Genomic DNA, 24,211 nt, shown 5'->3' with positions numbered 1-24,211 from the left:
AATTGAACTCAGGACCTTTGGAAGAGCAGGCAATGCTCTTAACCACTGAGCCATCTCTCCAGCCCCCTCAAGGTTTCTCTATTACACAGCTATATTTTCCAGTAAAACCAAAAAAATCTCCAAAAACTGTTTTCTAGGAGGAAATTGCAAAGCCTATTTCTAGTTTTGAAAAAGAAAAAGAAATTGTCATCAAGAATACTAAACCTAACAGGGATACCTTTCAGAACTGAAGGAGAAATAGAGCCTTTCTAAGAAAAATGAAACAGATTTATGATATCCTGATTAGTCTTACAAAAGATACTTAAGCTTATAAATGGTACCATTGCGTCTTGGCCTTTGGCTAAGATCGGTATAAAACAGGTATCATCATGGAAGAATACATCAGTAGAACAGATACACAGAAAGAATAGAAAGAAGCAAGCACTATCAAACCACAAAAAAGAACAGGACTTTAGGATAAAAAAGTTAATATTGGAGACAAAAAGTGCACCATCCAATGATCAAGGATCAAATCACCGTGAAGACATGGTGAGTTACACCTCTCTTCTGAGAAGCAGGGTAAAGACAGCCTATAGAACAGAAGGAAACTTTTCCCACTTTTTACCTGACAAAGGGCTGATAGCTAAAATATACGGAGAACACATATAGTAAAGAGAATAGATGAAAAGCTAAATGCTCTGTTGTCCACCTACTGATTTGAACAGAATAATAAAATAATGTTTAGTTGGACTTTAAGTCAATATTTTACTCTTAATATTATGTCAGCAAGTTTATGCGTGTGTGTGTTTCTGTGCACTTTACTGTGAACAGTCCATCTTATTTAAAAGCACTCGAGTGACTGCACATGTCAATGTATACCTAGTGACACTGGAAAGAAACAGTGAAATCTTGAGAAACTCTGACTTTAGAGTTCTATGTGAGATAGATTAATTAGCTTGTTTCAACTCTCAAGCAGAGGATAAAACCACTTTAGAGATTAGTCTAGGGGAAGAGAATATACCCAAATACCTGCAAACTATGAAGCCCTGTGAGACTGCTTTTTTAACTGTTCAAATTACATAAAGTTTATCATTGAGATTAAATTTTACACACTAGTACTTATATTTGACTTTTAGGAGCTATCCCATCATAATGTATAAAAATGTTTAGAAGACACTAAACTCATTTAATTAACACGTAAAGCATTCGTTATAAAATTGAAGTCCATTCAGTGAAAATTCTATTTGACTCATGACAATACTATGTGCAAATAGTTACCATTATGAAAAGGAAATAAAACTTAGTTTTTTAGATCTTGGGCTACTATATGTGTTCTTAATCAGGTTACTGTGAAAAAGAACAATAATTCTTGCTTTTTCACATATTGCATATAAATAAGTTATATTGTCTATAAACAAACTCATATGCTCATCAAATTTGTCCAAGAGATACAAAAAATATCTAAAGCTAACCACCATCTTTCCTAAAAAGCACATTCAGTTAAAAAAAAATCCATTTTGACCTTGCAGCTAGAAGAGCACAGCTGGCAAATGCTGAGGCTCTGCACACCAAAGGACGGCTCCATCACCTGCACCTCACGAACTGAGCCTGGGCTGTGCACCGTGGACCCCTGCACTGAGAATGTGGACTCAGGAGGACATATGCCCAGCTAGCTTGGGCTAAAACTGACAAACTTCATGCCCTACTAAAAGATAGTGTCTCAAAAATACGATGAACAACACCCAAAGTTGATCTCTGATTTCTGTATTCTTACCCTCTCCACCCCAAAATGAAAATCTTTCATCCTGTTCATCAAAAGTTTGTATCTTTACTGTCTTCTTCTTTCTTCAACTAGTAAACTATGACCCAAATTCTCCAGTGAACCTTTTTTTTTCTCTTGCTATTTAAGGAAAAAACTGGATGGGAGAGATCTTGGCAGGAGATGAAATAATTATTTTGGCAATTCTTTAGTGGCTTGAAAATCAAAACAGTATTACTAAGAAGTAAAGGTCAAAGCGAAATTTTAAACTGAAATTACTAGGGTAAAACTGCCAGAAAGATTCCTTCTCTTGAAAGCCGGCCTCCAACCCGTGCCCTGCCTTACTCCTTGTGCATCTGGAATGTCACGTGACGGTGCTGCCACTGACACAGCGAAGGGGATGGAATGCTGGAACACTAGCCCACCACACAGGGAGTTAGATTCAGAAGATTACTGTCACAGAGTTCTATATCGTTTACAGAATTGAAATTTTTACTCCTTAATTATCAAGCAAGTAAAAGTAACTGTTACTAGCTTTGATTCTTGCTATACATCCTGCACGGAGTAGATACTTCTTACGCTATTTGTAAAATGACTTTGCTAAGCATAGGTTAATTATGGTGTGATAATCTTGCCAATTTGACAGAATTAAGAAATGCATAAAAGAGAGTGAGCACACTGCTTTGTGTGTTTGTGACATTTTCAGAGATGAGTAGATAAAGAGCTTCCTGAATTAATGAATGAATTAAACCACTGGCGTGTTCCTAACATGCTGCCATGATTGAGAGGTGGTGAGAGCAGCAGGCAGGGTCACGGTGGAGAAAGTAAGTCACTATGGCGCTGTCCCTGGGCTGTGCTTTGCCTGACCTCTTTCTAAACCCCCACCCCTGCTTTCTGGCTCACCATCAACTACTCTGTTCCACCACACAGCTCCTGACATGACAGACTGACACCTTCGAAACTGCAAGCCAAAATCCACCTTCATTCTTGAGTGTCTCTGTATTTAGTCACGAAAATAAGGTACATAATACGTAGGTCGGTGCTCATAAATGTAAGTGGAGAGACAGGATTATTCAATGTTATATGACAAAAAATAAATGGGGTCGAAATTGAAGCCAACTCTATGAAACAGTAAACATGTTTTTTCCTACCACAGAAGCTTTTTCAAGAATTTAACATAAGCTGGCCATGGAGCTGTAGGACTTTCATCCCAGTATGTGGGAGGTGGACGCAGGAGGACTTCTGTGAGTTTAAAACCAGCCTGTTCTACATAATAGTTCCAGGCCAACTGGGGACACACAGGAAGATCTTACCTCAACAACAACAACAGCAGCAGCAACAACAACAATGAAAAAGGGAGGAAAAAAACTAACAACAGTATAGCATTACACGAATCTAAATTGTGATTGCCCCCACTTTTAATGAGTATGCTGCAGCACACACCCATTTTCTACCTACTTTCCTTTATAAAAACATGGGAAAGTGGACAAAATTTCATATTAAAAACATTTTATATAGGGGCTGTAGGGCTGGCTCAGCAGTGTGGAGTGCTTGCTGTTTTTCCAAATGACTGGGGTTCAACTCTCAGCATCTACATGGTGGCTCACAGTCATCTATAATTCCAGTTCCATAGGATCAGCCACACTCTTCTGACCTCTGAGGGCACGAGGCACATATGTGGTATACACACATATAAGCATGCAAAACATTAATATATATAAATAAAATTTGAAAAGTAATTTCAAAATAACACCTTAAATATTTCACATTTATCTGAATAAATACCAATCCTCCCCTTGGGAGGACTATTCCACTTTTGAAAGACCAGTGAAAATATTTATTTCCTCATATAGGTTCTTATTCTTATTGCTCAAGATCATTTAGTAACTTCTTACAACCTCTCTCACATATACCCATGAAGCTGTCAACTTTTTATCACCCAGGTTCCTTATTAACAAATACAATTTGGCTGCACCTGGAAATGTGAAAATACCCCTTTTTCATATTTTAAAGTCTACCCCATTAAATTAACTAAAACAATGCATACATATTACCTAAAATTCAATTTCATGAAAATAAATTAAGATAATGTAAGATTGGAATCTTTGGAACATATAAGTTGTAAATAGCTAGCTTGAATGAATTTGTAAATGTATTTAATAAGAAGGCCAATATTGAAAAATATAATGGGATAGTGTTCCAAACCTTGTTTCCTTTGTTATGAACAAATAAGTTCCTATTATAGCAACAACCCTTAACAATGCTGTACTAAATATTTTCCTTTTGCTTCTGTGATATCATATGACAAGTTGGTGTGTGACTAGCTAGTATGCTTATGTGAAAAATAAAATAAAGCTTGTCATTAGAGGACTAGGCCCAAACAATCTTCCTCACTGTAACATGAAAGGAGACGGAGGCTTCTGAAATAACCATGTGAACACAGTTATACACGAGGAATTAGCCACCTTAAAAGAACGTAAGTGGCACTATTATGAACACTAATGATACCAGGACACACCAACCACCCACCCGTTAGTATCTGCTAGTACATACCAGGTCTGTCTTTGGAGGATCTGTGCAGTCCACAGAGAAGTAAGGTGCTGAGCTCCGGACGCCGCTGCTCTCAGAAGTTGGTTTTGGAGGCTGAGCATGCTGTCTGTATGTAGCACTTTTAGGAGTCCAACAAAACAGATTGACTGACTCTCGTACACAGCGTTCAATGTCGATTTCTAGAGAGAAAATGAGGAAATGGAAAATCTATAGAATTTGGACTGCATTGTTAAAATAAAAATTCCTGTTTGTATATGTATATGAATAAGATGAAAGCTAAGTAGAAAAGAATCCAACAAAACAATGTATATATTAATGAGTATATTAATGACTGGAAGGCTAGGAGATATTTTTTATTATATGCATATCTGTATTTAAACATATATATATTATTATGTATGATTTATTTGACATTTTTTATGTATGCATGAATGATTTTGTGTATTTCAGGATATCATCTAAATACCATAAAATATGTTTCATTTAATAATCTTAGACATTTACTCAAATAAATATTTCTTCTTTGTAAAGCAAAGTAGAGGCTTGGATGTAGGAAATGGTAAACAAGAGACTCAGATGCTGATTCACAGCAGCTTGTAAAATATACTCCAAGTTTCAAAGCTGTTTAGTAAATAAAACATAATACATTCATTAAAAAATTGGTAAAAACCCCAATGTAGGCATTTTTCCATCATTTATAATTTGAGTTAAATGAGGTTTTAGGTAAAAATCAAATGAACTCAATTAAAATTTTGATTTTAAAAAGAAAATTTTCATAGAATTCTTTCTCAGCTTTGATGCAGAGGCAATGTAGATGTGTGGTCATCACTACTATAAACCATTGTTTTGACTGGACTGTCACCAGGAAGCCAAAATTTCTGATGAACAATTAACCATTTCTATATGGAGAAGGTGGAACAAGACAGTAAAATTCCAGGTGACTGAGATGGAGCCTAGCACTGCTACTTTTGCCTCTTCTTCATTCCTAAAACAGGAAATAGAACTATTCTCACTTTGTCCGCAGAAGTCCAATTGTGTTGGTTCAGATAAGCAATGGATAAAAATATATGTTTAAAATTCAAACAGGTAAGTTTTCTACTTCTCTTTAAGGAGAAGAGGAAGCAGGCACGAAACAGATTTGGTGGATGGTGTGTGGCTTACCAGCCTGATTGCATGGAAAATGCCTTGTCTGATAAGGCACACTTCTGATTGGGGCTAGCTGGCAGTAAGTGGGCCAGCAGGTCTGGAAGGATATTTAATTCCTGTCCTTCTCGTTCTCTTTTGCTATTTCCTCTCATTGATGTTCAACCTCATCACAGGCCCAAAGGCAGCAGAATCAAGTAACCACAGACTGAAAGTTCCAAATCTATGAACCAAAACCAATCTTATCTCTTTGAAAGTTGTTTCTCTCAAGTATTTTGCTATAGAGACAGAAAGCTAACAGTGCATGCTTCATGAATTTAGAATTGTTTCTCATCATGAAGAAGAGAATCTCTGGAGAAGGAAAAATAGCACTTACTGGGTTCCTACTACCTAACATGCCTTTATATTATAAGTTCTTGGTCCATTTAATTTTCACAATGATGCTGAAGCCAGGCCGTTCCACTCCAGCCACTTCTGTTGGGAGAATGAGCTAAAATACTAGGAAGCAAAGTGATTGTTAAGTGTGTTGCTTGGGCAGAATGTCTGAGCTGCTAAAGCAATTTGGGCATCCTGATTTATTTAGATTTGGAATATAAGCAGCAGTTCTGGAAAGCCCGGCTACTCAATTAAACTTTATCTGCTCTTAGAAATTTTTGTCAACTTCACCGATGGTTACTTCCATGGCTATGTGAAGAGATCAGATTTTAGATTTCATCATTCTACCTTATTCCTACCACAAAATTCTATAAAGAGTTAAGATTCGAAACGTGAGTTTATTTGAATCTGATGTTAATACAGTAAAATGTATTTTTAAAAAATTTCTACCATTTTTTTTTGCATCTGAAGTCAAACACCAACTAGCAAAAAATAAAATTTTATGAGTTGTCTCCATGTTTCCAAAGAATGATGATCATTAAAAAAACTTAAATAAAATAATTGAGATTAAACACTTATTAGCTAAAGAGAAGATATGACCATTTATATAAATTCTATTTAATACTATGTAGTCCACAAAGAAAAAGGATTTCAGTCTACAGATTTTTCAGTTCGACTCGTCAAATCAGTTTGACACATCTGTCATCCAGCAAGAGCTTCAGATTGAGCCAGTGATCCATATCGGCAGCACAGTTCCACCCGTCACTGGCAAAGGAAAATGCCAGTCTGTGTCTGATTTCAAAGGATGCTCCTAGCTCTGCATGGGGTGTACAGTGAGCCCTGGAAATGTGCAGAGGGCCGCCCAGTTTGACTCTGCCTGTCAGTGCTGGCAGTGTCCCAGTCTCCATCACCTACGTGTCCATCTTTAAATCTGCCCAGAGTGCTTCCCCAGAATTAAAACCAAATGCAAATGTATCTTACAACTGTACGGCATGTAATCATTTCTATAGAGCAAGCTCTCGCCTACAGCACTGGTATATTTTTTAAACCTTACGTTTGTAAATTAAGTATGAATCCTTATCTCTCCCAGAAAAACTGAGATTTTTTTTAATATGATAAAAAGCACATTTTCATGTTTTTTTATTGATTCTTTTTTTGCTTTATTATTATTTTTTTTTTACATTTCTTGTTGTCTACATCAGCAAAGTCACGTTAAAAAGCTATCTCTCTTTAAGTCCTCACTTCCTTTGTCTGAAGAGCTCCTTAGAACCCTGCTTCCCTTTACTCTTCATTATTATCTAAGTGTTTTTGGTTCTCCCCTCCCTCCCTCCCTCCCTCCCTCCCTCCCTCCCTCCTTTCTTCCTTCCTTTTTCTTTTTATGAACAGGTATTCATTTTCTTAATTCACTTCATTTTGATAGACCTCACTTTCTAGGAGCCTTGATGAGGATACACAGAAGGCAACACACCTCTGTGTCTTGACTTTGCCTCTGATAATAGCTTCACTAGCTAAGGAAATTCAGGGTTGGGTTCTCTTCCTTCTGAGCCATGACAGACTCTCCCGTCTTCTCTAAGAAATAGGTGAGACTTGAATTTGAGAAAATTTGCATGTGATTATTCCTTTCTTGTGTTTCACGATCTCTGCATTCTCGAATTTAATAATTTTTTTTAAAAAAAAAACTACTTCCCAGAGTAGGGATTTTTATGTTAGAAAAGTTTAGAAAGTGCATAAACCTTAAGAGAATCCATACATTGCCAAGAGTTTCCATTCACACCATGGTTTTCAAAAAAAGAAACAGTAACATTGTAAAAGTTTGGGTGTAAGTCTAAACACTATTTCTCCATGCGAACAGGAAAAGGTCACCCTACTGCTTATTTAGTGAGTTCATACAGTATCCGAAGTGTATTTCTAGTCCTTACAAAGGACCAATGGCTCAGAAACTGGGGAGTTCCTTCCAGATTTGTAGTTAGTTAGATCTACAAAGCTACATTTTTGGACTAAGTTTTAAAAGCTTTAAACCATGCTGGGTGGTGGTGTATGCCTTTAATCCCAGCACTCTGTAAGTTCAAGGGCAGCCAGGTCTACGAAGTAAGTTGCAGGACAGGCTTTAAAGTTACACAGAGAAAACCCTGTCTTTTCAAGAACCCAAAACAAAACAAAAACCAGATACACATTAATAAAGAATAAAACCAAAAAAGACAGAAAGAAGACCCATTAAGTATTTAAGGCTCTGGAATAAAGGCCAAGTTCTTTAAAGAAAAATAATAAAAGCAAGACTATAATTTATGTCTATCAATACCAACTATACAATCAACAATAATACCTAAGCAGAAAATGCAGTATTTTTTTTCATGATTGATAAATAAAAAGAAACAGAACAAAAATTATCTAGATATTGAACTTGACCGATAAGGGTACTAATGTAATTACAATCATCTCAAGGGCTTAAAAGGAAAATACTCAAGGCAAATAGATAAAAGTAAAACAAAATAAAGACCAACTTAAAACACTGCATATGAGGACACTCACTGAAGTAACCGAAAGGACTTAAAGGAAAACCAAAGAACTACAGTGAGCGACAACAGTCAAACTGCCATGGGCCACAGACAAGGCAACCCTGAATTATCGGACACAACGAAGAGCAGCAACTGTGGTAAACACTGAGAAGACTCGCTGTGGCTCCTCTAGTATGTTCACTAGACAGCTGTGAACACTAACGTCACATACATTGAAGGGCTATTACAAGTGTAGTTAGAAAATATTAACACCACTGCAAATTACAGAAGGTCAGCGAAATGAGCACTCCTACAAAAGTCGTACATTTCCCACCAAGTCATACTGTATCAACTCTGTGTAAACTGCAGTCAGCTGGAGACCATAGTCTCTAGAGAAATGACCGGTATATAATTCAAAACGCAAACTAAAAGCCAATAAAGGTATTAAGATAAATTAAAAATGTTATTAATTAACCATTTCGGTATTAGCCCCATCTTATACATATCTGCATTCTAGGTGCAAGCCCCTTTACTGGGGGTGTTTTTACTGAGCAGAGACCTTTAAAAGGGACGTCTGAGGTCACCTACGCAGAATGAGAGACCTCCTTCCACTGACTCAGTGCTTTCCCACTTCTAGCCCCATGAACCCCCCTTCAAGTCCATACATTAGAGGGGCTTCTTGCTAACTAATAGTTCTTGACAGTGAATGAACCCCACAACTCTGCTAAGAGCTGGGTGTGGTGTGGTGTGGTGGCAACACCTTTAATCCCAGCACTTGGATGGCAGAGGCTGGTGAATCTCTGAGTTTGAGGCCAATCTGGTCTACAGATCCAGTTTCAGGACAGCCAAGCATAGGCAGTGAAGGAAACCAATGAAAACCAAAAACTGGAAAAGATATAATTGAATGTGGGGGTCATGTTCCAGCCTCAGTAAGCAGAGAATTTGGCAGCTCTGGTCAAGGGGTTCTAGAGTTAAGGATAGAAGAAAAGGGCTATGGAATTTGCCTTCATGATTAAGGAAAGCCATTGAGGGCAGCAGTATACCTGAATGGAAGCTTAGAGAGGCTGCTGTGTGATCTGAAATTGAAGCCTGGATTGCCTTGGAGACACCAGTGATGAAGATGCCAAACCCATGGGATTCCTGCCAATGAAAGCTACTAACAGGGAGTGGAACCAGCCCAAGAGGAAAAAATGTATTGCAGTTAACAAAGCTGAAAGGAATTGAAATCTGAAGAGCATTTTGACACCAGGTACGAAGATACAGAATTTGGAGTTTGCCCAGCTGGTTTTTGGTCTTGCTTTGGTCCAGTATTTCCTCACTGTGCTCTGCTCCTATGTTTTGGAATGGTAATGTATATCCTGTGCCATTATATGTTAGAATATGTGATCTGTTTTTTGATGTTATAGAGGATTATAGACAAGCGATTACATGAATCTCAAAAGGGTCTTTGAACTTTTAAACATTATTCAGACTCTGATAAACTATGGGGACTTTTAAAGTTGGACTAAATGCATTTTGTTACAAGCTTATGGTGACAAGAGCGGAATGTGGTGGTTTGAATGTAATTGGCCCCAATAACCTCACAGGGAAAGGCACTATTAGGAGGTGTGGTTTTGTTGGAGTAGGTATAGCCTTCTTGGAGTAAGTATTTCACTGTGCGGCTGGTCTTTAAGTTCTCATATATGCTGAAGCCTCACCCAGTGTCTCAGTCTACTTCCTTTTGCTTCCAGATCAATATGTAGAACTCTCACCTCCTTCCCCAGCGCTATGTCTGCCTGCATGCTGCCATGTCCTGCCAAGATAATAGACCAAACCTCTGAAACTGTATGTATGCCACTCATTTAAATTTTTTTTTTATGAGTTGCCGTGGTCATGGTGTCTCTTCACAGCAACAGAAACCCTACCAAGACAGTGTGAAATGAGCCTATTTCAAGAGAAATTAAGTTGAACAGAGTGTTCTCAACAACACAGGCTGGGCCCTCCCACTTAAACCATTTATTAAAATGCCCCACAGGTTTGCCTATGACATGGTCTTATGGAGGCATCTTCTCCACTGAAGCTCCAATCTCTCTGATTATGCTTGTGTGTGTCAAGTTACATAAAACTAGCAAGTACACATAACTAATATGCTGTGACATGAACAAACCAGGTTGACCTGGCAGCATGTTCCACACTTTTAACCACTTGGCTACTGGGACATTCTTTGCAGAAGGAGCTAAAACTGATGACTTTTCTGTTTACAACACGCCACTGAAGAGTTCTCTACTATTATGAATAAGATCTAGAATAGTGAACTTGGTTCATCCCAGTCTGTAGTTAATTCATTCTGATTACTTTTAAAAATTCTTTGAGATTTCCCTGCAAGATAACATAGTGAGCTAAATTCAATGTAGAGTCAGCCCTTAAAATTAGAAGTACAATACAGTTAGCCCATCTATCGTTTGTAGGTAGATGAGAAAAACAATTTGTTTCAAAAAGTGCTCAACATTTATATCATCTAACACTTTGAATGTGTTAGTGTGTGTGTGTGTGTGTGTGTATCTGCATTCAAATTTTAGGGCTTCCCATGGCTACTTCCAAAGTATTTCAGTCATAGTCGGGGAATACAATATGCTGAAAAATGAAATTTCTTTAAATCTATGTGAGAAAAACATTCCACCCTAGTACAATATGATAAAAAACATGGATTACTTAAGGGTAAAGTTTGTATCAAAACCTTTTATGCTTCTTTAGGAAGGTCATGTATTTCTTACTAGTTTTTCTGGAACAAGAATCATATACAGTGACAATAAATAGTGATGAGCAAGAAAAACAGCAGTGGACCAGGGCAGTTCACGACCTTAGAAAGCATCCTGTTTTCAAGAAGTTTACCTTCTCAACTACTTGGTTTGAACAAGTGTGAATGCTAACCTTCCAACTTCAGAGGTTTTTAAAAACTGTAGGAGTTGTGTTAGCAGTGGTCACTAATTTGCACACAAGACACTATCACAGGCACTTTCACCAGCATTTAAGAGAACACTTATTCTTGGAAGGAAAGCAACTCAGTTTACTTGATTTGAAAACTGCACAATCAGCATTTCCAATATACTTATTTTTATAACTGACCAAGAAATTCTTTTAATCCTAATCAGTCATCCCCTGTTTTACTTTGGCAAGCTGGGGGAGACAAGAAAACATATGCGGGACACAGCTTCTAAGTTTGTGAAATTTGCTTCTTTGTTCCTATTTAGACCAACTTCCCAAATGCCACAGAACCTTGATTCTTCACCATCACCAAGAAAACAACTGAAAAATAAAACCCTATTATTTATTAATATAAGAACAATTATTTGTTAATATAAGAAATAGCTTATTTTAATTAAATTTGATGAATTAGAAGATATTTTAATTTGTAAAAAAGGGGGAGAATTTTAAATTATTCCAATGCATTTGATTATTTTTGCTCTTAAAGGATGAAGACTTTTTTAACAGAAAGGTGGTAAGTAGAAAGTATATACTAAACATAAGCAAAGGTAGACTCCTTATTTCTCTTTTATTTGTTTTTGTTTTTCGAGACAGGGTTTCTCTGTGGCTTTGAAGTCTGTCCTGGAACTAGCTTTTGTAGACCAGGCTAGCCTCAAACTCACGAAGATCTGCCTGCCTCTGCCTCCCAAGTGCTCGGATTAAAGGCATGCACCACCACCAACCAGCCCTTATTTCTCTTAAATGTGCCTTAATAAATATATAACCTCCAAGCCTGTGATCATTAGTCTTTTGTTTGGTTTTAGGTACTTTATCTTGGACAATTTTAACTGTTCTTGCTATTACACTCTTGTGCCTGACTGAAAATATGGAGGGCAGCAGTAGAACCAGCAAAAAATCATGGTACCTGAAATTTTCTGTGAAAAAGTAAAATTTTTGTATTTATTTGTATTTTATTTTTTATGAGTGTTTGTTTGCATGCCTGCATGTGCACCACATGTGTGCTGGTGCCCACAGAGGCAGGAGGAGGGCATGGGATCCTTTAGAGCTGGAATTACAGGTGGTTGTTAGTCACCCTGTGAGTGCTGGAAACCAAATCTGGGTCCTCTGCAAGATCAACAAGTCGTCTTAACTGCTGAGTCTTTTCTTCAGCCCAAATTTTGTATCTTAACATTTAGTTTATTCATAAATAAGTTTTCCTAACTTTATAGATATATTACATCTTAGGTAGTCCACATAAACTTTATCTTTTCAGCATCAAGAATCAAATCATAGCTGTCTTCCGTAGTTTTGCATCGAACATTCTGCCCAAGGGTTTGGAACTTCCCCTTGTGAATACCTTACACAGCTTAGTCACTATCTTCTATTACATAATGTATTTCTATAGTGTTTGACTTGTTTTCCTAAAAGGACAGTGCTTCCTGTTCTTAAACTGTCAAGTTGTTACCAAGCAGCTGTGTCTAGGCGGGAGCAAAGTTCCATGTGAATACCACCCTTATATAAACACATTCTCAAACACCTTCCTGAGTGGCCTTTATTTACTCTCCATCAGCTGAAGATAAATGGCCGAGTCCGAAGCAAAGGGTAAATATGTTACTCCCCCACAGCCATGACCTTTTCCCCTTTTAGTGGCAATACTGTGATGGGAATAATCCACAGTGGCTTAGTATGACCCACATTAGTTTCTGCATTCCTGGGCTAGCAAACAGCACTGATTGTCCTGCCAGTGAAAATAGGGTCCGGGCAGAAGAGATTCTGAAGGCTGAATGATTTTCTCAAATTGCTAAGATAGCACATTATTTTACAGCCAAAATTGCATTTAGTGATTGCTTCATTCAGTCACATACCTGGTAAGTCAGAAAAGAGAAGGATGCATTCATTGAAGCCATTAGCCAAGAGCCGGTCCCGCAGCTGCTGGAGGATGGCTACTCCAATACAGAACGGGAAAGAGGAATTTCCAAGTAGCAATGTATCCCAGAGGTGGAAAATTTTGTGCAATGGAAATACATCTGTAGAAAGTTTTAAAAATGTATCTAAACAAAAACCAAATTTCTCAAAAATAAAATAGCTGCACTGTTAGATATAGGACTATTATTACTTCAAGGTCAAGGCTGTTGTTTAAGAGCAAATGTGTTAAACTGTGTTGATAAAATGCGTGACTGTAAATTTTTCAAATATTTTTATTTGTGCATGCTTGTGTGTGTGTGTTTGGGTGTATATGCACATGCACATACATGCAAGTGTCTATGGGTCAGTCTATGGAGAACATGAGACCTCCTCAAGAGTGAATTACAGGGAGCTGTGAGGCACCCAATAATGGTATTGGGAACCAAACTGGTGCTCTGCAAGAGCAGTGAGTTCTCTTAATGATTCAGCCAATTCTCTAGCTCCTGATTCTATTAATTTTACAGCTTCCTTTAGTAAACTGTTAGCAGATTGGTCAGACATTATATTTTCTGACTCCCATTAACAATTTATGTGTATTTCAGAATTTCTCCCAGAACTTTCAATAACATTATCCACACAAGTTTATATTTGTAAAAGAACCTATAACATTTCCATTGTGCATCATATAACAACTGCTTTATTAAATTCCTATCAAAATTCTATTAATTAAAAAAGTAACTTCTTTTTCACTTAATAGTACTGTGACTATCTTTCTATGTCCATGCAGGAAGACTGTTTCATGTCAGTTCATGTATGTGCACTGCGTTTAAGCATGGATGTCCCCTTCCATTATAGCCACACTATAACTCATTAAAGCACGACATAGTCATATAATATATAATTAATCTCTAGAGGAGTCCCAGTTAGGGAGTAAAACCACGAGTTAATAAAGAACATCTAGAAAGCAAGCCAATTCAGTTGAAAACTGGCCTCATAGGCTTGCTGTAAATACTAGAGTTGATGCTGAATTCTCTTCTTAAGAAGAAATAAAGCTGTGTATGACATGAGAAGAGTTTACTCCTTTCCAATGTTCTTTTTAACTTTCAAGGCCAGAACACTTGGAATCACTGTCTATAAATTACATCATGTCTGAATTTTATAAAGATGCACATTACATTTACTTAATATTCTCATAAACGTTAAATTCTGAGGAAGAATGAGGCGCTTTAGGTAACACTAAAGGGGAAATGGTAAGAAATGGTACTTACGAGTGAACATGGTAAGAAACCAAGGGATGGCGTAGAGCTGGGAGCAGACCAGGAGCACAGGACATGGACAAAGAGAACAGAAAAGGCATAATTAGAATGATCATCACCAAGCTTAATGGTTTAAAAGTTTTGTTATATTCCACTAAAAAACATGAAAAAATGCAGGTAACTAAAGTTATTATCACAAATACATTATTATATTTTCCAATGAGTATACTTATGACCATGGCCAAATCAAATGCAATAATAGTACAAATATTTTAAGTGCATAGTTTTAGCTATGGAAAAATTATTTTTCAGATTTTAAAGATCCTTACGATGGTTAATCTTTGGTGTCAAGTTGACAGACTATTAGGATACTCAGATAAGTGAGTACACATTATTTTGGGATGCCTCTCTGAGTATGTTTTCAGGTGGAACTAACTTTTGAAAAGTGCTACGTGGACTGTTCTCCCAGTATGAGTAGGCATTACCCAGTCCACTGAGGACCCTGTAGAGAAGGGGTGAAGGAAGAATAAACCTGCCCTCTTTGTTCTGCCTCTCTGCTTGAGTTGGGCATTTCATTTCATCTGTTCCTGAACTTGGATTGGACTATTGATAGCAAGTCTTAAAAATAAAGATAATTTGTGAGTGAATGCAGGCTACAATTAAAGGCTTAGACTACCTACTTAGGTAAACACCCTACTTGTACCTATCAATTATACATTTATGAGGGAGTAGCCTGCCATCTTGGCATTGTATACACAGAGTATGTATGCTATCAAAAGGCCAGTTCATTATAATATAAATACTATAACAAAACAATGATCACTGATTTCCACATCATCACTGGCTTGAGCTGACAGGCTGAGAACTCTTTCCAGAGATGTTGCAAAAGTAACAAAGGGAGTTCAGAATGATATGTGGCTTCAAAGCAATTAGTGTGCAGTATACAAAATAATGCAATCTAGGAAAGTATAAATTCTGTATCATAATTTAAATTTAAGGACATGGGGTGATTTAATCACATTGACCTTTATTTTAAGGACATAGCATCAATTATATTACCACTGACCATTTTGATGAGAGTCAATTGTTTGTCACTAAGAATCATTGGATAAATTTCATTAGTGCTACTACTACACTTTGCATAATTCATTCTGAGCACTTCTGTTCATCATCCAACATAAAGTGTTTGTTCTGCATGCAGAGGAACGAGATGTGTTAAAGAGACTGAAATACTTTGTAGTTACGTGGCACAACAGCAGAGGTAGTGGCTAGGGCATTAATGGCAAGGCTGTAAAAGCTGATGACTTCTTTTATCAAGATGGTAATGTGTGGGTAAAGGCTACTTCACTCTTCATTCATTCATTCATTCATTCATTCAACAAACATGGACTGAACACTTAACACATGCCAAGACTGTTGGCAGACACACAGGATAGGGTGACTAGGTTAGTCATAGTTCTAAGACCTATGGAGCTAAGAGTAAAGAGCAACATTTACTCATTTTGTAGTTTCTCATTTCATTCCAATTGGGCTATTGACGGTACCCACCAAAGAAACTGTGTCCTGGACATTGATGACTTTCATGCTATTAAATCTTTATTTTTTTTAAACCATTCAGTAAGGTCAGACATTGTTGACCCCTCCCACTTTATGAGAACACATTTTCTCTTTATTTGGCTTCAAGACAACATATGCACCTTCTTTTCTTTCTTCTAACTTTTTATTTTTCTTCTTATTATCCACTTTTTGTTAGTTTGTTTGCTTGCTCCCCCACCCCTTAATTTTTTTCATCCTTCTGGTTTTGAAATGCAGGACTGTTACAGTTTGGGTTCTAGAAACTTTATTTTTTTCTATTTTTCTTCAAATACTAATTGTAGTATGAACACTGGCATATTTTCAACTCTACCCCAAGCCCTCTCCCATAAATTCTAAACATACATTTCAAAATGCCTATTTATATCTCAGTGTATATGTCAAACATCTATCATCTATCTGTCTGTCTGTCTGTCTATCTATCTATCTAATCTATCATCTATATCCATCCATCTATCTATCTATCCATCCATCCATCCATCCATCCATCCATCGATCTATCTTCACTTGAACTCTTGAGACTTCCTCCAAACTCTGTACTCTAAACATATATTTCTACATCCGGTTAAGAGCACCTTTTCCTTCTGCTTGCTAAGACAAAAACAATTTTGCAATTGTTCAGAACTCCTCTCTTCTTAAACACCATGTATCTGCCACCAGCAGTCTTGCTGTCCTACTTTCAAAATACTTATCTGTGACTAGTGAAAATTCCTCATTACCACTATTGCTAATATCCAGATTAAAGCTGCCATATCTCATGCCCTTCTTGTTCCATAGCTATAACAAACCTATGACATTCTGTCCTTCTCTGTTCTTGGATTTCATCCACTAAGATGTCAGAACGATCTTGTTGCGATGTTACAATGGGAGTCACTATTCTATTGAAAATCCTTTTTTTTTTTTTTTTGGGTGCTAAAATAAAGCCAGTGGTGATGATGTATCCATAACACTAGAAGTCCTCTTCCCTCCATTTCCTGTCATGTGACCTCATATTTGCTCATTGGGCTCCATTTACAGTGGATTCCTTCACCATCTCTGGTATATATTAAAATTTTTATGTATAAGAATTTTCTCAATATGTATATTGTCCAAGTACCTGGAGGCCAGAGGAGAGAGTCAAATCCCCTGAACTGGAGTTATTGTGAGCCACCATATGGTGCTGAACAAAGAACTTGAGCCCTCTGCACGAGCTCTTAACTACCAAACTACCTCTCCAGACCCATTATTTATCTTTTATCATATAGTTCCACAAAAATATGAAGGCACAGATTTTTGTCTTTACCCTTTAATGTATTCAGGGAAGAGAATAATACATAGTATTAACAGGCACTGAACTATCAGTTTCAACAATGAAGGTAATACAAAATGGAGATATCCAGAATTTAAAACCAAATACTCCTAAGATTCTACTTTCCTGAGAAGTGTTCAAAAAAGCATTAAAGGATGAGGAAAGGACCCAATCTCTAACTCCTCTATTGCGAAGAATATTTTGATATTAAATAGCAGGAGTATTGGAAGCATCATCAAATCTACTTTATAAGACACATACTTCAATAACACTTACTTTTAAAGTGTTTACAATTAGGAGAGTGAAACTTATTCCAATGTTATTAGAACAGTGATAATCCAGATTCAATTAACATATTTAAGATAACTCAGTGACCCTGAGGTAAGGTTACTAGTACCAGATACTTCTTACCGATAAAATTAAGACCAGGAAAATATAATGATACTATGTGAAACATAATTCTCCTATTGTTTCTACATTATTTTTTAATTTTAAAATATTTATTTTTTAATTTATTTTTTGAGGGGGTGTTTTGGACTTGGATATTGAGTTCAAAGCCAGTAAAGCATTGTGACATAAATATATCCTTAGCCTTCTTTTAACATTCTATTTTCAGACTTATCTCACTAAGTTGTGTAGGCTGCTTCCAAACCCAAGACCCTCTTTAACAAAGGTAAGTCATTTAGCTTTTGAATCTTTTGCCTCAACCTCCCAAGTAGCTGGGATGACAGACTTGTTCTATGAGGCCCCAGCTTAATTCATATCCTTTGTCTTAAACAATTTTTCAAACTATTAGTATAGTTTAAAATAGTCTAATATACATAAAGATATTGGAATAAGATACTTTTGAATAGTAAATTTTATTTTTAATGACTCTAAGTATTGAAATGCTTCATTAGAAACACAAAAATACATGATTATTCAAGTTAGAAGCAAAAAAAAAAAATCAATAATATGTTGTCTATGTTCAGAGTATTCTCCGGATCAGATGCAAGCCTGATTTGGCAATGGACTTGTCTGTAGCTAAGTAAATGCTGCCCCCTAGCAACAGCCAGCAAGAACTGACATTTAGTCAGTGTTCTCTGTACTGTGTAACTAACACAGGCAAAACCAGAAGCCAGTGGACTCATAAATACTTCTCTGTGTTATATATTATTTGAAAAATAGAATATAGCTCTTGCAATTATAGATATGTCACCTTCTACAAATCTATAAATGTTTTCTTAAAGTATTTATTATCTCATTTAAATTATGTTGTGAAATTTTAGTCACATAGCAATTATTTTATTATCACCAATAAGTTATGTGTAATCGTGTTTAAAAACACAAGAGTGACAAGAAAACAGAAAAACAGAAAAATAATTTTGTTACTCTAAAATTATCTTGGTCCAATTTGCATTCCCATGACATAATTCCCCAGACTAGGTGAGTGGTGAAAGTTTTGTCTGACTCACAATCTCACCCAGCAAGGGTGAGAATCAGGTGCATCTGGCTAGGAAATTTTCTTGTGCCAGGACACCTGGTAGAAACACTGGTGAGAGTGGCGAGCAGTAAGTGTGGGAGAGAAAGAAAAGAGTATGTCAGGATTGATTTATAACAATAAATTAGTCTGTGAGGTCTGCCTCGCCTGTGTGATATATAATTCTCAAAAAATGAGGGTAGCATCCTGTGTTCTAGTCACTGTTTTTACTGGGTTGACATTTATGCTAACAGTGCAAGGGTTCAAGTGGATAAAACAGCAGAAATCAAGACAATGGCCCCAAAGTGTAGTAGTTATGTTTGTAAAGGGGGTAAAGTTATGACTCTAAGGTTCTTCACTAATGTCTCATGAGATGACTTGGGAGCAACTGTGCTCTGCACTGAAGTGTGAGGAGGAGCTGGGCAATCACCTGACATAAAGGACCATAAGGGGTTTTATTCAAGAGACATTGTTTTTACTTGAAATAATGACAAAGAAATAATGCTTTAAAGCTTAGCTATTTGGTCACTATTTCTCCAAAAATGAGTAAAATAAGCCCTTTACCTCGAGAAACATTTGAGTTGAGATTGAGATACGGATTATAATACTATAAAAGTGGCTGGAAAGATGGGTTAACAATTAAGAGTATGTTGTCCTTCAGGGAGCACGTGAATTCTGTTTCCAGCATCATGTTAGGCAGCTCAAAACCACCTGTAACTGAAGTTCCAGAGGAACCAACACCTCTGGCCTCCATAAGAACCTGTGCATACTAGTTGGTGGTGGTCCAAGTCTACAGATTAAAATCCCAGCACTCAGGAGGCAGAGATGGGTGGATCTCTAGGACTCTGAGGCCAGCCTGCTCTACTGAGCTAATTTCAGAACAGTCAAGGACATACAACGAAACCCTTTCTACCTCATATTCTCATTGTCCAGAAAGGAGGGCCTCTACCCTGCCTTCCTGCTGTGATGAGCTCAGCATGCTCCCAAAAACAAGCACCAAAATAAACTGGTTATTTATTAAAAAAAAAGAAACCAAATATAACCCCCCATACACACATGCACATATCCCTCCACAGAGAAACATACTCAAATTCTGAACTTCTTGGTTGCACACCAAACCCTGTGCCCTCTGAGTTACCTCCCTAACCATTTAATGACTTGTTATATAATCAGTGATGCCATTAAACAAATATGATTATTATGGATTTTGAATAATGAAATGTTTCATAGTTGGTAAATATGAAAACTCAATGAACCAATATGTTCCAAGTTGCAGACACATAACATTACAACATCATGCATGGGTGAGAAAGACATTGAAAATCCAAGACAAACTAATGGACTGTAATGGAACATAGGATAAAAAATTCACTGATATAGTTTTAGGTAGTATATTTCAAGTCAGCTTAAGGCTGTAACCAGAACAATGCTTGTAACCAGAACAATGAGCAGCAACAATCTGAAGGCAGAAGTAGATATGAGAACCCTGCTGTTTTATTTAGAGACTTAGAAAAATAAAACATAACACTTTTCTATTTTGCGGGAAACAATTTTTTAAAATACACAACTTTAGTTAACAAGTTATTATTATTGTTTTGTTGATTTTTTTCATGACATTGTCTTGATAGAGCCCAGATCTTGTCCTGAACCCCTGAGACCCCCAGGAGCTTATACCACGACACCTAGCTAGTTGTTATCAGTCTACGTGGCTCCAAAGTATCTGATCAATGAAATACATACACTAAACTCCTGGGACTTATCATGAATTTTATGAACACACAGTGACCCTGAGTTGTGAATAGCTGTGAAAAATCATTCTGTTTTCCTTTACTTGTCCTTCAACACTATAAGCATACATTGGATCAGAAACACTGCAGATCTGGTATTCAATTGAGGATTTACTGAACAGCACTTGTTAGATATTTAAATTACAAGTCATTCTTTTAAACAAAAGCTACTAAACTATTATTTTGTTTTCCCTGGTAGAAATATAAGCCTTTGGTGTCTAAGGTTTGGGCCCTTTCCACAAGGTAGCAATCAAGCTTTACTATGAAATATAGGCTAGTAAGTTATTTGCATTCAACTGCCATAAGCAGTCTCATCACAGCAGCTACACCAAAAAAACACCCTTTAAAGCTGCAGATATTCTACAAGGGAAATCTTACCTTCTGATATTCTAAACAAAGCATTATTTTCCTATTAATCATATTTATTTAACTATAATAAATTATAATTTGTTTAATATATAATATCAATAATATTAATTGTCAATTAATATTAATTATTAATTAATAATAATATATAAAACATAATTATATATAATTATAAACAAAGTATTATATTTCCTGCCATGTGTTTTGATAAAAACAAACAAACAAAAGCTCATTGTCAGTAGTCTCTTAGGACTAAAAGCTAAAACTTCTTAAAGGCCAGGGGGAAAAAAATGAAGGAACTAAAAATATTCTGTGCTTTCTGTTGACATATAGAAACTCAGCTAAAGATGATAGCTTTTAAAGAGGGAGAAAATTAGTAGTAGTGTGAGCATCTTTTTATTACCTGCAGTTAAGTGAAGATGCTTAACCACTGTATCAACGAATTTGTTAGTGTTATCTTCAACCGAGACAGGATGATCAAAGGACACAAGCTACTGAGAGATAGATAGCCAGTGTCACTTCTCTTAATGGCCACCTTACAGGTGTTCATAAGCGGCAAGCTGAATGCTATTCTGAACACTGTAGGGGGAAAAAAACTGTTCCCTTAAGAATGAGGAAGCACGCTTTCCTATTTTCATTTTTAAGGACCCAGTATATTTATAGAAGCAGAAATGCATCAAGAAAGAATGATAAAAATCACTCTGGCCCCAACTTCTCAAAATACACATTACCTACTCTATTTATATGTAAACCACATAACTGCCATGACTTAGATAATCTAAGCATCACATTGGCGCACAATATCCAGCTACTTAAGCTTCAGCACTGCTCTGTGCTTACAGTTCTGTGACCCACAGCAAAGGGAAGGGAGCCAGAAATCACAATCTCTCCTGCAAGAGGAGCTGCATTTCAGCGGTGGGGGATTAATGAAGGCTTGCTTTGATAGGATTAGTTCTTGAGTGGGAACTCAGTTTTGGATCTCATTATCACTGAACCCACTCTTCATGTAGATGAATCCTAGCTCACAATATTCCTAGAGGCTTAGTCCCAATTTTCTCAGAAGTAATTTTAAAGGAAAAATACTAAGTAGAATAATTGAAGAGGAAAAAAAAAGAATGCTGAATATACATGCTCCTGAAATGCAAGTAAGATATGATTAGAAATGTCAGAAAAATTCCCCATCTCATCACACACCACCCACAACTACTCAGTGTCAAAGAGCCCTACATTTAAAACTTCAAATATGGTTACAAGGTTAAATTTTGTTCCTTAAAAAAGCTAACTTACTTTTAAAATTTTAACTTTCATCAACAGTCTATTTATAGTATTTTCTCCATCCCTACTCTTATACATCTACCCACCCTCTCTCAAATTCATGACTTTTTTCAATTATTATTGTTAAACACACACATATGAATTATTGATTCTGGGTTACCAGTGCTGAGATTCTCATACCCAATCCCCCCAGGCTAGCGCCTAAAAGTGGGCTAAGGGTGAGGGCAAAAACAAAAACAAAAAACAGAAAAAGAAAAAAGATGTGGATATAGAGCACATAGAAAAATCCATCTCCCACCTAAAGGAGCCCTTATCTTCCCTGGTGGAAGTAGTCCTGCAGAACAGGGCGGGATTAGATCTTCTCTTCTTACAGCAGGGTGGGCTCTGTGCAGTGCTAGGGGAAGAATGTTGTTTCTTCACAGATCACTCGGGAATAATCAAAGACAACATGGCTAAAGTTAGAGGACTGGCAAAGCGGAAAAGAGAAGGCGAGGCCAGCCAGGGTTGGTTTAAATCTAGTTTAATAGGAGCAATAGTTGTTACCTGTTGGGTAGCCATCTGGAAAGTACAGATAACTGTAGAATGTCCCCACCCATGTCAGCTGATAAGAAAACTTGACAAGCAACAGGTGAAGGTGAGATTTAAAAAAAAAAAAAATTGTGAAAAGTCCCTAGGCACAAGGCAATCAGGATTCAACCATTACCCCAAACCCTGCTAATGGAACTTTCCTGGTTTTTGCCTTTAAATAATGCTCCCTAGAAGGGTGGGGTACCTCCTCTCACTGCTGAGCTAACAAGATATCAGTTTGTACTTGTGCATGCTGATAAATCTTGCTTTTGCATTTCAAAAAAAAATGGCCTTACAAAATAGATAAAATCTGCAGAAGCCCCCTCCAGGAACTACAGGAAGACAGGCCCACTGCCCAGGAAACATGGGTAGCTCACTAAAACCATGGTGCCTGTCTTGTACTACCGTCCATTGATCATGTAGTGTCCCCAGGGCCCTCAGTGGAGTTCCCTTTAGGATCTGCTTTGTCAGCAAGGGAAAATGAACATAGTTTGAGGTCCAAGCTGCTAGGAGTGGGAAAACCCTTTATCTGAGTCCTGAGTTTTCTGGTAGTGTCCAGGAAACAGCAATAGGCTAATTTATAAACTTGAATTAGGATCAAATCAAGTTTCAAATATGAAAGGATTCCTGACTCAATGTCAAAATCAATGCATATTTTAGCTTCCCCTTAAAATTATATAAAACACTACTAAAATGTTTAAAAGTGGATTTTCTACTTAATTTTTCATAAGATAATCTTTCTGTTACTACCTAAAGTTTTATTTCCATGTTTCTTATCCTTCCCAAATTGGCATAATGAATAAATACTTAAGTTATTGCTTATAAACTTGGAGTATTTGATAAGTCATTATATTTAAAGAGGGGAGAACAGTACTAGTATACAGGAAATGTATACTCACATTTTGTTTTAACAGTATTTTGTTTAATAGTTTTGTTTTCCACTTTTTAAGTCATTTAGAATTCAATTTTTTAGTTTACTAAAACAAAGCTAAATATTTTTCCTTCGATGTTTTCCTAACACCTATATTCATGAATATGATTAAGGATTTTGATCAAACTACATGTATAGTTTCATTCATATTAGTGTACATATTTTATATCAGTCTATGACTTTGAAATGATGTTACTTTTCTTTGAGTTGTGAGTATATTTTAGCTAATTTAAGTTTTTTGAAAATAATTAATCCTCGTTTCAATCTGAACTTTTAGTCACTATTATCCTCTGTCCTCTCTGAAGCAGAAGACCACCACTTAATGTAGCAGTCATTTCCTTTACAACGCTACAGTTCCAACCATAAAACTCAATCTAGCCGGGCGATGGTGGCGCTCACCTTTAATCCCAGCACTTGGGAGGCAGAGGCAGGCGGATCTCTGTGAGTTCGAGACCAGCCTGGTCTACAGAGCTAGTTCCAGGACAGGCTCCAAAGCCACAGAGAAACCCTGTCTCGAAAAACCAAAAAAAAAAAAAAAAA

At 36.8% G+C, this 24,211-nt stretch overlaps 1 protein-coding gene across 4 annotated transcripts in view; it reads right to left on the bottom strand.

Annotated features, from left to right (window-relative positions):
* Positions 1 to 24,211, bottom strand: part of Tbck (TBC1 domain containing kinase) — a 124,157-nt gene that overhangs the window by 43,475 nt on the left and 56,471 nt on the right. For all 4 annotated transcript variants that reach the window (XM_050132563.1, XM_050131122.1, XM_050131851.1 and 1 more), the window contains exons 21-23: positions 14,418 to 14,454; positions 13,110 to 13,271; positions 4,292 to 4,467 (exon numbers count right to left, since the gene is read on the bottom strand). In XM_050132563.1, the coding sequence (XP_049988520.1) occupies positions 4,292 to 4,467; positions 13,110 to 13,271; positions 14,418 to 14,454 (375 nt within the window). The remainder of the gene's footprint in view (positions 1 to 4,291; positions 4,468 to 13,109; positions 13,272 to 14,417; positions 14,455 to 24,211) is intronic.

Source organism: Alexandromys fortis, unplaced genomic scaffold (genome assembly GCF_014885135.2).
Source record: "Alexandromys fortis isolate MF-2015 unplaced genomic scaffold, M_Fortis_MF-2015_v1.1 scaffold_19, whole genome shotgun sequence".
Taxonomy (NCBI): Eukaryota; Metazoa; Chordata; class Mammalia; order Rodentia; family Cricetidae; genus Alexandromys; species Alexandromys fortis.
This window is presented reverse-complemented; position numbering and strand designations above follow the sequence as displayed.